This window comes from Echiichthys vipera (genome assembly GCF_963691815.1).
Source record: "Echiichthys vipera genome assembly, chromosome: 2".
NCBI lineage: Eukaryota > Metazoa > Chordata > Actinopteri > Perciformes > Trachinidae > Echiichthys > Echiichthys vipera.
The window spans coordinates 2,030,086-2,047,254 of record NC_139827.1 but is presented as its reverse complement, the minus strand read 5'-3'; the positions used below and the strand labels follow the sequence as shown (position 1 = coordinate 2,047,254).

At 43.1% G+C, this 17,169-nt stretch overlaps 1 protein-coding gene across 1 annotated transcript; it reads right to left on the bottom strand.

Annotated features, from left to right (window-relative positions):
* Positions 1-631: 631 nt before the first annotated feature.
* LOC310953308 (uncharacterized protein) lies at positions 632-6,010 on the bottom strand. Its single transcript, XM_083922303.1, has 5 exons — positions 5,971-6,010; positions 4,415-4,588; positions 2,129-2,956; positions 1,979-2,039; positions 632-875 (listed from the first exon to the last, which is right to left on the bottom strand). Exons 2-5 carry the CDS (start codon positions 4,575-4,577, stop codon positions 785-787), a joined length of 1,143 nt encoding a protein of 380 aa, XP_083778429.1. The 5' UTR covers positions 4,578-4,588; positions 5,971-6,010; the 3' UTR covers positions 632-784.
* Positions 6,011-17,169: the final 11,159 nt, after the last annotated feature.

The window sequence follows — 17,169 nt, the reverse complement described above, 5'->3', positions numbered from 1 at the left end:
ATTCTTAGGGATTCATAGGTTCAGGCGTCATTGCTGTTGAGAGTTGTTCTGGTACTCACTGGTTCAGAGGTCGTTGGGTTGAGAGTTGTTTCGGTAGTTGTTGGTTTAGTGGTTGTTGATGTCGAAAGTTGTTCCGGTAGTCGTTTGTTCAGAGGTCGTTTGGTTGAGAGTTGCTTCGGTAGTCGTTGGTTCAGGGGTCATTGGGTTGAGAGTTGTTTCGCTAGTCATTGGTTCGGAAGTCGTTGAATTGAGAGTTGTTTTGGTAGTCTTTGTTTCAGAGGTCGTTGGGTTGAGAGTTGTTTCGGTAGTCATTGGGTCAGAGGTCGTTGGGTTGAGAGTTGTAGGGAGTACATGGAGACAGCCATGTGGCCTTTCATAGTGTTCATGATTGTTACTGTGACTCGTCGTAATAGGGTAATCTGATCAGTCCGCATCACAATAATAAACACGTTTCAAACAAATATCATGCAGTAAGATTAAAAGTTTATTGAAAGATCACACAATGCAGAAGTTTCTCATCATGAAATAATCACTTTGAAGTGGATGAAGATCAGAGTGGTTAAAACAACATCATCAAAACTATTCAAAGTACTGACATACGTTGGAAGTTAAACTTCAAGTTCTGGTGATTTTGGGGGTAAATTCAACCACAAAAGAACTGAAACAAAATCACTTTATCAAAGAAATCTCACTGATTATTTCAAATACTTTGCAGTGTTTGGGAGATAACCATGCAGTTTAAAGGTCACATTACATTTAGTGGTGTAGTGTGATGCTCTGCTGGTTAGTAGTAGTACCAACTGGATGATGGACATCCTCTGAAGTAGTTATAGGCGGGATACCGACACTGGGAAGAGGCTTTGTTCCATAAATCCCTGTGTAGTTGAGGAGAAAGGAAAAATAATGAAACAACTTGTTAAAACAGCAGTTATTAGTCTGTCAGTAAGCAGCATATGGTCCCCTACAGTTTGATTACTCACAGTTTTGATTATTTTTTTGCACATTTGGGAAAAGAAAAACAAGTTTTTCAAATTTGAATTTGTTATTTTTGTATGGTTTGTGTTTGAGTTTTTTTTAAATTACTTTTTTGCATGTTTTCGCATCATATATATGCATGTATGTATCATTTACAACAGTTAATTTGGCTTGTTTTAGGCATTATTGTGCACGACACTGGAATAGTCAACTCTTCCAATTTAAACATACACACGTGTTGATGATGGCGTTTTTGATGATGGAAACTGGTGCATTGCTTACTCCGGGTAGGGAATAAGTCCTGACCCCAAGTGAAGGAGTTTAAGTACCTCGGGATCATGTTCACGAGTGAGGGGACGATGGAGCGTGAGTTTGGCCGGAGAATCGGAGCAGCGGGGGCGGAGCTGCAGTCGCTCTACCGCACCGTTGTGATGAAAAGAGAGCTGAGGAAGACAAAGCTCTGGATCTACCCTCAGTCCTGGTTCCTACCCTCACCTGTGGTCATGAAAGCTGGGTCAGGACCCAAAGAACGAGGTCGTGGGTACAAGCGGCCAAAATGGGCTTTCTAAGGAGGGGGTCTGGAGTCTCCCTTAGAGAGAGGGGGAGAAGTTCAGCATCCGTGAAGAACTTGGAGTAGAGCCGCTGCTCCTTTGCGTTGAAAGGAGCCAGTTTAGGTGGTTCAGGATCATCTGGTAAGGATTAACCCTTGGCGCCTCCCTAGGGAGCTGTTCCAGGCACGTCCAGCTGGGAGGAGGCCTCGGGGAAGACCCAGGACCAGGTGGAGAGATTAGATCTCCACACTGGCCTGGGAACGCCTCGGGATCCCCCAGTTAGAGCTGGTTAATGTGGCCCGGGAAAGGGAAGTTTGGGGTCCCCTGCTAAAGCTGCTGCCCCCGCGACCCGACCCCGGATAAGCGGATGAAGATGAGATGACGTGTTGATGCATACAGATGAGGTGTGTGTGGATGAAGTATCATTTTAACTTTGCTGCACAGAAACTTACCACCAGTGACCACTCTTCACAATGCAATCGATATCATCCCTTATGTCGTCATCGGTGAAGTCTTCATGAAAAAAATGAACAGTTATTATTATGCAAAATATCAAATTTAAATGATTATTTTCTCTGTATGTCTCGCGTTCAAAGACTTACCTCCGCAGTCTTTGTTGCACTTGTTTTTGGTTTGGACATAACCCGAATCACAGTATTCTCTGTCAGACAGCTGGAAGATACCGTAAAGGCCAAGAGAATTTGCGCTACTTGGGGGCCGCACGCCGACGCTACTGCCACCCGTACTGCCACCCCTACTGCCACCCCTACTGCCACGTGACGGAGTTGTAGGCTTCTTGACAGGCGTAACAGGCTTCCTGACAGGCGTGACATGCTTCCTGACAGGCGTGATAGGCTTCCTGACAGGCTTCAAGAAAGGCGTCCTGATCGGCTTCTTGACAGCGTAGCGGGCATAAGACCAAGGGCTCCTCGCTTTGGACTTCAAGAGACCAGAAACCACAGCTCTGGGCTTAAAAAGGGACCCAACAATCAACTTTTTGGCTATGAGGCCAGCGATGGCTCGTTTCTGCCGTTTCCCACCTCCCTCAATCTCTTCTTCATCATCTTCGCTGTTCCCCAGATCACTCAGTTCTTCCTCAGCCTCCATCCAGCTCATGTCAGCCTGTGGTACGACTGTTGTTTGGTTAGTCGTATTTGAGACAGTAATTGGAGCGGTTGGGAGTAGGGTAGTTGTTGTGGGTGGTGAAGATGTTGGGGGTGGGGTAGTTGTAGTAGTTGTGGGGGGTGGTGTAGGTGTTGTGGTAGGGATAGGTGTTGTGGTAGGTGTAGTTGTTGGGGGTTGTGTAGTTGGGGGTGGTGTGGTTGAAGGAACTGTCGTCGGTTCAGCTGTCGTTGTCGTATATATGCGTTTGCCGTGCACATTGACCAGGGCGGTGTTCAGACGGGACCTCCTAATGGTCTCACAGGTAACTGCAGAAACATACATGCAAGCAGAAGGTTAGAAGCAAACAAGGAGAGAACATTTAAAATGTGATCCAGGGAAATGCTCTATTTATTTTTGCAGTATCGTCCAATAATGAATAGTATTCACAGGATTACTGGGCTGAATAATAAGACTAGGAACGACTGAAGGGTTACGATTTTATCTTATAATTACAAGACATTTATACGGCACCTTTCAAAACAAAATGTCTCATAATTATGAGATCAAGAAATGACCAATTTGAGCGAATATCTCCTATAAATCACATCTTTTTGCATCTCTAAAAATAATAACATTAAAACTCAGTAAAACAGAAATACGGTAAAACACCACTTTTTATTACTCTTAATCTGTTTTTTTATGTCGTCTGTGGTGCGTTTATGATACATTGGTCCGACTATAAGACTGACCCAAAAAGTGGGGTTGTCTTATTTTGGGGGTCTAGATTCAAAGGCCAAGTAAGTGCTTAATTTACTCACATTCAATAAATCAAGGTGCGAGCAATTCTTGTCAATCTACAGTCATAACAACAAATGGCGCCAAAAACTGCAAAGTAAGTGTTCCTTTCATGACAAGCCACCAATAGAACTTTTTAAAATTGCAAGTGTCTTAGGGCGCACTCACACTGTCCGTCCGTACGGTGCCCAAACAGGTTTTACGGGTCAAGCCTAGTTCGTTTGACCAGTGTGAGAGCAACCGTACCGCGCCTAGATGCGGCCTGCTTGCCGGCTACGGAGCGTTTGGGAGAGGTGGGCTTTAGTAAAGCCCGTTTGCACGTGTACGAGCACGAGCTTGCGCACGTGTACGAGCATGAGGCCTACGGCGGTTCTGAGGTCATTTCCTGTGCGCCTGTTGGGACGTAGAGAAAAGAAGGAGGGACCATGCGCGGACATTTCAAACAATGGCGGTGAAAGGTTCACGTTGGTGTGATGCGGAGGTGGAGTGTTTACTGCAGATTTGGTCGATGAAAAGATTCAAAAACAGTCGACAAGACGCACAAAAACTCTGAGGTCTGTGGAAAGATCTGGAAACAAAGCCACGCATCGCCATGACGTCATCAATGCATGTGACGTGTTACGGCGTGATGACGTATAGGCAGCAAGAAGCATTCTCCGAGGCCCAGGTAGTGTGAGTACAAACGGGCCTGGAGGGGGGGATGACGCTATGGTAGCTCCATTTTTCGGCTCTTCAGAGAAAAAGCTATGACGTACGCGGTTAAAACCATATTCTGGTAAGAAGTTAGAAGTTTCACACCATTAAATTAACTCAAAACATTGCACCATCATGCATATTTGTATATTTAACAGATGTTTTGATTGACCAAACAGTACAGGGTCCAGCCATGACCCAGTTTTGTCTCAGATTGATTCGTGCCGGTGACTCTGGAGGTCGTTTGCTGACTTTTCCACGTCTCAGACCACCGAACATGCCTCTGTTAACCTCACCTACTGCCATGACCTTTTCCCTCTGTCTCAGAAGATAGTAGGGCAGTTTGAGCCCCGACTTCAGCCTGGCTCTCATCTCGCATTTGGAGATGGTCCGGCCCTCGGACAGACTTGGCACCAGAACGGCCACTGCCAACACCACCACCAGCAGGCCCAGCTTCATGTCAGCACTTTCTGTGGGGAGAATTAAAGCGTTACAGTGGGGACGGGGTAAGGGGAGCCACTCTGTGTACCTCATCCAATGCAAAATGTTTTAATCAAGAACTAATTTCCAGTGAAGAAAAGCGTCAGAACGTTTAAAGGAGACCGGTTTAATCCGATCTTCAGTGTTTAGTGCTGCGTTTACAGTAAACAGGGTCCTCTAGTTGTGAGAACGGCTCACAACAGTCGGGGCGACTATGGCTCAGTTGGTAGAGCGAGTCGGCCAATGTCCGAAGGGTCTGCATTGGGATCCCTGCCCTACTTGTGTCATGGTCGTTGTGTTGTCCCCGTGTCTGCGTGGGTTTTCTCCGGGTTCTCCGGTTTCCTCCCACAGTCCAAAGACGTGCAGGTGTTCGGTTCATTGATGACTCTAAATCACCCGTAGGTGTGAATGGTTGTCTGTCTCTGTTCGTCTCTATGTGTCCTGTGATAGACTGGCGTCCTGTCCAGGGTGGACCCCGCCTCACGCCCGATGTCAGCTGGGATCCGCTCCAGCCCCCCGCCATCCCGACAGGGACAAGCGGTTGAAGATAAATGAATGAATGATGCATCATAGCCTTTTGCACGCTGGTGGGGGCCCGTGTTTTAGTTTTTACGCCCCTGCCCTTCAAACAGTCTGAGTCCGCCACTGCTCGGGTTAAACATCTTATTGTTACGTTCTTTTCTTTCATTTTGTTGAAATATTAAAGTCAGGTTACAAATAACTATTTTATCTTTCCATAAATCAGAAAAAACTGGCAACATAACTGTCATAAATAAGTAAATGTACGTAAATGTTGCGTATTTCAGGCTGTTATTGAACAAAGAATGATATCTGAACACAGCCCTCTGTAAAACCTTGAAACGGGAAAAGGAATCCAACTCTTTATTCAGAAAAATATGTTTTAAAAGCTTAATTTTACTTAAAGTATATGCACAGAATTTGGTGTTAATGTCCTTAAAGGAATCCCACATTTGCAGAAGCTTTCTATTTAACAATTATTTAATATAGATTTGATTTTGTTGTTGTTTTAACTGCTTAAATGGTAAAATGTCTCATTTTACTTTCTGCATGTCATCATCGGAAAGAGACACCCTCTGCCGTTGTTATTATTCTACTAATACACTAACAGTCAAAGTACAGGGTGCTAGGTAAATATATATTATATTAAATATGTTATCATTAATGAATTAATTCAAGTTATTACATTATCTCTGTTGTTTTTCTGCGTCAAACAAAGAGAGTAAAACAGAATAACAAAGGAAATTAAATATCAAATATAACTTTCATACAAAATAACAAAAACAACACTGACAATCTTCAATAAAGCGTAATTATTATATAATAATTAAAGCAAAAGGAAGATGTTTCTCACCCTGTTGCTGCTGCTGCGGTATGAATGTGTTTCTGTTGATGGAGGCTCGTTCCGTGTCCGCAGATAGAAACCTCCGAGTTTATATATCATGACTTTCACCTGCTGACCGACCGGTTTCACTGCTTAAAGCTTTCTGTAATGTTTAAATATGAAAATAAGACATTATATGATGCAAACTTTCACAAACACAAACAAAGAGTAAAGTAAAATCAACACGCTTTCTTTGCACTTGTCTGAAAGCTGTGAAAGACGTGTTTTCGCCTCTCATTAAACGTTTTTAAGTCATTTTTGAGGCAAGGATTGAACATCATGATGGGCAGAACACCCAGACCTGCAGAGACTGCCTGCTTGGATCCGACTCTGGCAGAGAAATTAAATGTCTTCTTCACCCGCTTCAATGGGGACAGCACAACATCCACCTGGGCCCCCCAAGCCACTAGCTCCAGTCTCCAATCCCTCCTCATCGATGAACAGCTGGTGACCTCTGGCCCTGACAGGCATAGGGCACACTCACACTGTCCTTCCGCACCGCAACCCGGGCTTTAGGGTACTTGTCCCCCCTCCCTCTCCCCCCGCACCCCAGCCCCGTTTGTACTCACACTGCCTGGGCCTTGACCAATGCTTCTTGCTGTCCATACGTCATCACACCGTAACACGTCACACGCATTGATCGCTTTGTTTACAAATCTTTCCGTAGACCTCGGAGTTTTTGTGCGTCTTGTCGACTGTTTTTGAATCTTTTCATCGACCAAATCTGCAGTAAACACTCCACCTCCGCGTCACACCAACGTGAACCTTTCACCGCCATTGTTGTTGTTGTTAAATGTCCGTGCATGGTCCATCCTTCTATTTTCTATGTTCGAACAGGCGCACATACTGTTCCCGCCGTAGGACTCGTGCTCGTACACGTGCAAACGGCTCCGCTAAAGCCCACCTCTTCGGCGGCCCGCTGTCCGCAGTTATGCGCGGAACGGGTGCACTCACACTGCTTAAAGGTACTAGGCTTTAGCTGAAAAACCGGTTTTGGCCCGGGACAGAAGGACAGTGTGAGTGCGCCTTTAGAGGTAGGGCACTAAAGGAATGCCCCACTCAGCTAAGTGGCGTTTTCACCAGGCTGTTCCAACACCTACTGGACTCTGGTTGTGTCCCTGACCAGTGGAGAGAAACCACCATCATTCCCATCCCCAAAAAGGAACCTGCTAAGGCCCTAAAGGACTGCAGACCAGTGGCACTAACATCTGTGCTGCCTGTAACCTCCAATCATGCATGGTGTCAGACAAGCTGGACCCTTTCCAATTTGCCTACAGGGCAAGACGTGGTGTGGAGGATGCAAGCCTCCCACTTTGAGACACTGTCACCAAAGACCTGGACTCAGCACGCCCACACACCAGGATTTTATTCATGGACTTTTCCTCAGCTTTTAACACAGTGAGCATCGACAAACTTTTACATCACCTATCAGATCTTCAGGTTCACCCAACACTGACCCTGTGGATAGCTGGACAGACCACAACAGGTGTCTTTTAATGGGGTTAAATCAACAAAGCTCATTTTAAACTCTGGACTCCCCCGAGGCTGTGTTTTATCCACAATCCTCTTTTCGGTGTACACAAACAACATCCAGTGTAACAGTTTAAATATGCAGATGACATTGCCTTGGTTGCACACATGTCCCACATTGATGCCCTAGCCCGATACCAGCAGGCAGTGGACAAGCTACCTGATACTTTTGTTGAGCTCTCCTTAGAGCTATGCTGTGGGGGCAGAGACAAGGCATCGCTAGTGGAACAAGTGCAGGTATTTAGGTACCTGGGTACAGAAATAGACACCTCCCTGTCCTTCTCACAACACACCAATACAATATTCAAGAAAGCACAACAACGTCTTCATGTGCTCAGGAAACTTTGGACATTTCAGGTCAGCAAGGACGTGCTAACTGTGGTCTACCGCTCCCTCATTGAATCAGTTCTCACTTTTAATATATCTTCCTGGTACAACCAACTCACCATCAAGCACAGAACAAGACTCTCCCGGATAGTGAACGATGCTGCCACAGTAACTGGTTCCCCCCATACCCCCCTATCGGAGCTGTACAGTCGCTCAGTGATCAGGAAAGCCAACCTGATCACAGAGGACCACTCTCATCCTCTCCATCACTCCTTCCAGCTACTACCATCATGCAGGCACTTCAATGTACCACGGGCCCTGAAGAGCATTTACAAGATCATCCCTTCTGCATTAGCCATACTGAACAACACAAAAAATGGCTACCACAGCTGATACCTCAACACCCCATGTCTGGTCCTTATATGTCTGTGTGAATGTTTCTTGTGATTGGAGCCTTGAGAACATTTTCCGTAACCCTTGTGAAACAGACAATAAAGTATTATCTTATCTAAAAAAGACACATTTTAAACTGTTTGTCTATTTAAGCTCCTCCTTGCCTCATGTCAAAGTGTCTTTGGATGAGACATTAACCCCAAATTGCTCCGTATGGTCCGGACCATCCATCCAGCTGATCCCAGCTGACATTGGGCGTGAGGCGGGGTCCACCCTGGAAAGGACGCCAGTCTATTGCAGGGCACATAGAGACAAACAGAGACACACTCACGGGCAATTTAGAGTCATCAATTACTGCGAGAGGAAGCCGCAGACCCGGGGAGAACATGCAAACTCCGCACAGAAGGGCCCCAGCCGGGATTCAGACCAGGAACCCTCTTCCTTTCAGGCGACAGTGCTAACCACCACACCACTGTGCCCCCCAGGAACCCTCTTTCTTTGAGGCGACAGTGCTAACCACCACCCCACCGTGCCCCCCAGGAACCCTCTTTCTTTTAGGCGACAGTGCTAACCACCAGCCCACCGTGCCCCCCAGGAACCCTCTTTCTTTTAGGCGACAGTGCTAACCACCAGCCCACCGTGCCCCCAAGGAACCCTCTTTCTTTTAGGCGACAGTGCTAACCACCGCACCACTGTGCCCCCCAGGAACCCTTTTTCTTTGGGGCGACAGTGCTAACCACCACGCCACCGTTCCCCCCAGGAACCCTCTTTCTTACAGGCGACAGTGCTAACCACCGCACCACCGTGCCCCCAAGGAACCCTCTTGCTGTGAGGCGACAGTGCTAACCACCACACCACCGTGCCCCCCAGGAACCCTCTTTCTTTGAGGCGACAGTGTTAACCACCACCCCAGCGTGCCCCCCAGGAACCCTCTTTCTTTGGGGCGACAGTGCTAACCACCGCACCACCGTGCCCCCAAGGAACCCTCTTTCTTACAGCGGACAGTGCCAATCACCACACCAACGTGCCCCCCAGGAACCCTCTTTCTTTGGGGCGTGCCCCATCGCCTTGTTCATGGTAGTGGAGTAGATCTGAGGGGATCTGCTGAATATATGAGAAGTTTAAAGAGATCCTAAGAAATGCATCGACCTGGGGGAGGGAAGTATTTATGGATGTGCCAAATATTCTGCTTTGGTATTCAGTCGGGCATGAAAACGTGCAGACTGCCCGGGTCAGAGTGGAGCCCATGTTTGCCAGAGAGCGGGAAGGCCAACTAGTTTACTTAGTGTGATTGTCTTTGCTGTGTCATTGTCTGAACACACATTATGTTTCCAGGCTTTGTGAGGGGCACTGGTACGCAGAAAGTTTTCTAGCATGTAGGTAAGTCTATATGGACTGCATGACAATTTGGAGGGCACCTTGTCACATTTTCTCGAAGGGTCTACTCACACTTACCATATGAGCACGATTCACGGCTAAAGTTAAGTTAGTTTAACCAGTGTGAGTGCAACAGTACCGTGCGGTGCGGTACGGTTCGTGGCCATGACCTGGTCAAGAGAAGTGGGCTTCGCTATGGCATGATTGCACGTGTATGAGCATGAGCATAAAAGGCGATCCCGGGGACTGTGAATATGATATATACCCACAACCATAGAGGACACTTCATCACGTTTTCTCCATTAAAGGGCTCCAAAGAGGACACTTTATTACGTTTTCTCCATTGAAGGGCTCCAAAGAGGACACTTTATTACGTTTTCTCCATTGAAGGGCTCCATAGAGGACACTTCATCACGTTTTCTCCATTGAAGGGCTCCATAGAGGACACTTCATCACGTTTTCTCCATTGAAGGGCTCCAAAGAGGACACTTTATTACGTTTTCTCCGTTGAAGGGAACCATGGAGTCCACCGGTTCTACACCAAAGAAGATCTGACAGTTGACACAAACGTGAGAAACATAGGGGCTTAAGACGTGTTTACTCAGTTATTTACCCGTCCGATCAGGAGTTATGACTCTTAAAACGCCCCAGGCCGCCACAAAGGCAAGAATCCCAAACTGAACAGTAGTGTGTGTGAGTGTCGTCGGTGTAAAACAAAAGAGAGCAACACAACAAACACTTGAGTGAGTGAAGGGACTTTAATGTATATGTGATTCATGTCTAAAGGACAGCTGTGTGAATATCACCACCTCGGACACGCTGTTTGATCTCAAATGTCTGCAGAATGCCCTGATTTCTTTTCTGTGTCTGATGAACGGCGACTTCGGTAGCTGTTGACGAAGCGTTTCATCTTTGCGTTGTGTGATTAAGAACACGCCAGGGAGCTTTATGTTCGGCACGGTTTGTACTTTAGTTTTACCGCCGTGACGCCTGAGGAGGCCGTGTTTGTATTTGCTCTGACACGGTTTATGTTTGACATGTACAGTAAGTAGCAGTATAATATTTGTTCTTCGGCTTTTTGCTTTATTCTTTATGCTTTATGCTTCATTCAGATCCCCATTCGCTTCCACAGCCTACGTTTCTGCTGTTCAGCCATGAACTGATAAAAATATTCTGCTTTAAATGCATAAAAAAATGAAGGCAACCGGACGAAACCTCCTTTTTTTCCTTCACATTTAAAAGTAATTTGCGTGTAAAGTCAATTTAATTTTATTCTGTAGATAAAACAAGACCGTATAAACTATTTATGTTTTAATACATTTGCAAGAAATACCAGAAATACGTTAAAATTATCATTAGATGTTTTTAAAAAAGTCAGAATATTTCAAGACAAACAAGGTAACATCTTAAAATATTCATAATATTGTCATAAAAAGTTCCAATATTTCCAGAAAAATGTGACAAATCGTTCAAAAATGTTACATTTCTAGTAAAATAATTGTATTCTGTCGATAAAACGAGACTTCTTGCTGTGTAAACTATTTATGTTTCAATACATTTGCAAGAAATACCAATTTACGTGTTATTTTCTATTCTAAAACGTAATATCTTAAGAAAAATATTCATAATATTGTCAAAAAAAGTTGCAATAATTCCAGAAAAATGTGACAAATCGTGCAAAAATGTTACATTTCTATTAAAATAAATGTATTCTGTAGATAAAACAAGATATATTTGAAAGAAATACCAATTTGTGTGTTATTTTCTATTCTAAAATTTACAAACAATGTAATATCTAAATAAAAAATATATATATAATAAATAAATAAATGTATAAAATAATATAAATCATAAAGATTGTCTCAAAAAGTTCCAATATTTCCAGAAAAAGTCGGAAAATTGTGACAAATTGTGCAAAAATGTTACATTTCTAGTAAATAATAAATGTATTCTGTAGATAAAACAAGACTTCTCTCTGTATAAACTATTTATGTTTTAATATATTTGCAAGAAATACCAATTTATGTGTTATTTTCTATTATAAAACTTAATATCTTAAGAAAAATATTCATAATATTGTCACAAAAAGTCAGAAAATTGTGACAAATTGTGAAAAATGTTACATTTCTAGTAAAAAATTGTAAGAAATACCAGTTTACGTGTTATTTTCTGTTATTAAATGTAATATTTGTAAACATGAGACTCTATATTACTCTATATAATTATATTATATTAACATTTCAAACACAGTCAAATCATCTTGAGACAAAAGTCAAAATATTTTTGAGAAAAACTGAATTTTTCAATATGAAACAAGTAATATTTTTATTAAAAAACATAGAAAGTCATTAGATTTCTTTTAAAAAAGGGCGGAAAATTTCAAGACAAACAATGTTTTATCTAAAGAAAAATAATAAATAAATATATAAAATAATATAAAATCATATAAATAATAAAGGCCGTCACAAAAAGTTCCATATTTCCAGGAAAAGTCAGAAAAATGTGTCAAATTGTGCAAAAATGTTACATTTCTAGTAAAATAATTGTATTATGTAGATAAAACGAGACTTCTTGCTGTATAAACTATTTATGTTTCAATACATTTGCAAGAAATACCAATTTACGTGTTATTTTCTATTCTAAAACGTAATATCTTAAGAAAAATATTCATAATATTGTCAAAAAAAGTTGCAATAATTCCAGAAAAATGTGACAAATCGTGCAAAAATGTTACATTTCTATTAAAATAAATGTATTTTGTAGATAAAACAAGATATATTTGAAAGAAATACCAATTTATGTGTGTTATTTTCTATTCTAAAATTTACAAACAATGTAATATCTAAATAAAAATTATATATAATAAATACATAAATGTATAAAATAATATAAATCATAAAGATTGTCTCAAAAAGTTACAATATTTCCAGAAAAAGTCGGAAAATTGTGACAAATTGTGAGAAAATGTTACATTTCTACTAAAATGAATGTATTCTGTAGATAAAACAAGACTTCTCTCTATAAAAACTATTTATGTTTTAATATATTTGCAAGAAATACCAATTTACGTGTTATTTTCTGTTCTCAAACGGACAAACAATCTAATATCTAAAGAAAAATAATAAATAAATAAATATATAAAATAATATAAATCATAAAGATTGCCTCAAAAAGTTCCAATATTTCCAGAAAAAGTCAGAAAAATATGACAAATTGTGCAAAAATGACACATTTCTAGTAAATAATAAATGTATTCTGTAGATAAAACAAGACTTCGCGCTGTATAAACTATTTATGTTTTAACACATTTGCAAGAAATACCAATTTATGTGTTATTTTCTATAATAAAATGTAATATTTTAAGAAAAATATTCATAATATTGTCAAAAAAAGCTACAATAATTCCAGAAAATGTGACAAATCGTGCAAAAATGTGACTAAAAACATATTCTGTAGATAAAACAAGACTTCTCTCTGTAAAAACTATTTATGTTTTAACACATTTGTAGGTAAAACCAGCTACTTGTTTATGTGGTCTGCTTCACTTTCATTTATAATGTTTATTTTGATTAAATTTAATTTTCCAGAGACAGAAAAGTTCGTCAGACGTCACAGAGTCAAAGGTTTAAAGCGTTTTGCAGCAAAACTCGTCACTTTGGTGCAAACGTTGCCTTGTTTTTAAGTAGTTCGTCGTAGTTTTCACCATGAAACGTCTCCAGTACATCACTGACTTTAAGACAAATACTTTTTATATTACAAGTTTGCTGAAAAGTTATGTTTAAATATGCAAATGAGGCGTCATCCAATGCAAACGTAGCAGATAAATCTACAGAATCACTCGTGTGAAATTAGACTCGTTAAGGGAACTAAATGTCATAAACAACCAGTGCATGACGTAATGTTTGTTTTCCCTGCCAGTACCTCTGAAAGCGCTCTGTAAATATTGTTTGTGCTGAAGTAATTTATGTAAAAATATGTAACAGTTTGCATCTTTAAAGACAAACAGCGAGTTCACGGTGAGCGAGGCCGTCGGACTGGTCCGCTGTCACGTTCAGCACATGCCGTTCGTCACTTTCACACTCGAACTCTTTGTTCAGACGTCGGGGAGAGGACACGCAGGTAACGTCACATCTGAAGGTGTGAGCATAGTTTCTCTGCACGAACACGGTCTCACCTTACAGAGACGTCCTCCCACACATCTGCTTTAAACATACCTCACCTGATGACGCCTCAGGACTCTGGACTTGACTTACATCTTACTTTCTAGAACTTAAGTGGCTTGATTGTTTGTTTTCCAAATCCAAATTACCAGAGGTGGAAAAAGTACTGTACGTTTTATGTCTTGTTTTCAGTCTTCATGACCCAAAGAACCAGGTCCAGGTCCAAGCGTGTGAACTGTGTTTCCTCAGGAGGGGGGCTGGAGTCTCCCTTAGAGAGAGGGGGAGAAGTTCAGCATCCGTGAGGAACTCGGAGTAGAGCCGCTGCTCCTTTGTGTTGAAAGGAGCCAGTTGAGGTGGTTCAGGATCATCTGGTAAGGATGAACCCTGGGCGCCTCCCTAGGGAGGTGTTCCAGGCACGTCCAGCTGGGAGGAGGCCTCGGGGAAGACCCAGGACCAGGTGGAGAGATTAGATCTCCACACTGGCCTGGGAACGCCTCAGGATCCCCCAGTTAGAGCTGGTTAATGTGGCCCGGGAAAGGGAAGTTTGGGGTCCCCTGCTAAAGCTGCTGCCCCCGCGACCCGACCTCGGATAAGAGGCTGAAGATGAGATGAGATGAGAATAGTGGGCACCAATAAAATTACCTGAAACTGAGCAGCAGCGGGCTGCAGGATACACAACAGTAACCATCAGCCCTTTAAAAAAGTGACAGAATCCAGGGTATTCTCATGCATTTGGGTGTACCCCGCCTCACGCCCGATGTCAGCTGGGAATGAAACGGCACGCTTCACACAGTCGTATGTCTCAACATGCACCGCGCGTTACTTCTTCTACGGGGAAAATAGAGTCGGGGGCTGCTCACCGTAGTTGGAGACCTGTTGTGACTCAATATTGGTCCATATATAAGGAGCACCGGGTTATAAGGCGCACTGTCGGCTTTTGAGACATTTGAAGGTTTTTAGGTGCGACTTAAAGTGCTGAAAATACGGTACTTGACAATCTCTTGGACATCAGGCGAGTTCTTTGTATCAAGTTTGTGCTGTAGATCTGCAGTGTTGTCTTCATGCAGAGCACTTCAGCACCCTCCTGTGGCCGCAGCGGCGACTGCAGCAGCAGCAGCATGAAAGGGCCCTACAGCTGACCTTGTGCCGTGGCGTGAAGAGTCACATCTTCGACTTAACATATGCAAAACAAACTGATTTTAGAAAACAAACCCACACGCGTGAGGCCACAACCGACAAAGGTCAATCAGTGGAATGTGTGCAATCCTACAAATACCTCGGGACTGTTATTGATTTTAAAATAAACTTCCGAGAAAACTGTGAAGCTGTGTGTAAAAAAAGGACAACAGCGTTTGCACTGTTTGAGAAAATTGTCCTCAAACATGCGGACAGAACCGCGATGACCCTGTTTCGTTATTGTGCTTTTGTTGAATCCATTTGATCCTTTTCTTCGGTGTCACGGTTCGAAAGCGTTACTGTGAAGAACAAGAACTCTTTCAATTCAATTCAATTTTATTTATAGTGTCAAATCATACACAAAGTTATCTCAGGTAAAGACCACACTCTATGACTTATTTATGATTTACAGAGACCCAACAATTCCCCCGTAGAGTACGGTGGCGACGACAACCTTCACTATAACAGACAGGAACGTCAGACAGACCCAGCTCTGTGGAGGACGCACATCTGTCTGCACCGGAGAGAGGAAGAGAAGGAGAGAGAGAGAGAGAAAAGACAGACAGATGGACAGAGAGAGACAGAGACAGGCACAAAGACAGAGACGGACACAAAGACAGAAACAGAGAAAAAGACAAAGACAGAAACAAAGAAAGACACAAAGACAGAGACAGACACAAAGACAGACACAAAGACAGAGACAGACACAAAGACAGACACAAAGACAGAGACAGACACAAAGACAGACACAAAGACAGAGACAGACACAAAGACAGACACAAAGACAGAGACAGACACAGAGACAGACACAATGACAGAGACGGACACAAAGACAGAAACAGAGAAAAAGACAAAGACAGAAACAAAGAAAGACACAAAGACAGACACAAAGACAGAGACGGACACAAAGACAGAGACAGACACAATGACAGAGACAGACACAATGACAGAGACAGAGAAAAAGACAAAGACAGAAACAAAGAAAGACACAAAGACAGAAACAAAGAAAGACACAAAGACAGAGACAGACACAAAGACAGACACAAAGACAGAGACAGACACAAAGACAGACACAGAGACAGACACAATGACAGAGACAGACACAAAGACAGAAACAGAGAAAAAGACAAAGACAGAAACAAAGAAAGACACAAAGACCGACACAAAGACAGAGACGGACACAAAGACAGACACAAAGATAGAGACGGACACAAAGACAGACACAAAGACAGACACAAAGACAGAGACGGACACAAAAACAGACACAAAGACAGAGACGGACACAAAGACAGACACAAAGACAGACACAAAGACAGAGACGGACACAAAAACAGACACAAAGACAGAGACGGACACAAAGACAGACACAGAGACAGACACAAAGACAGACACAAAGACAGAGACGGACACAAAGACAGACACAGAGACAGACACAAAGACGGACACAGAGACAGACACAAACACAGCTCTTGGTAAGAAAGGGAGCTTCCCATCACCACTGAAATAAAACTAAACCAGAGTCGTGTACACTGTGACATTACTGCGTTTACTGAAGGATCCGATGACTTCTTCCCCCTCTGAACACTGGAAACATCAGCGAAAGAGAGGAGACTGAAGACAGAACTGCTCCTGGTAGGCCGTCTGAGGGGGGCGCTGTTCCAGGACAGCTGGACGGTGACGGAGGACAGTCAGCGCTCTCAGGGTGCGGACGTCAAAACTCTCCTGGTAGTTTTCACATGGAGGGTTCGGAGACTCGTAGAGGGACTGAGACTTTGCACGGGGACGACTGTGGCTGCTGCATGGGAAGAGACAGTTTTATTTAAGTTATTGTGGTTATTAAATAAACCCACACAGCCCTTACCCACAATCCTTTGAGTGGACGATATGGACCCTCCCCAGCTGTCCTGGATATATCCCATGTACATCTCTCCCCAGACGAGACGCACTGCAACAGAAGGGAGCAAAAATAGTCATCATTTATAACAGCAACAGTTTAAAGGACTGAATGTGAGGAAGTCCTGCAGAGGTTTGATGCTGCTCACTCACTCTGGGGTTAATGTTGTCGTCCCATCGAACCGTCCCGAGTCCTGAGACTCTCTGAACTCGTGCAGCCTCAGAGCGACACCAGGTCCTGCCATCACTGAAGACACAACACCAAGACCAGAGACGCGTCAACACCAAGACCAGAGACGAGTCAACACCAAGA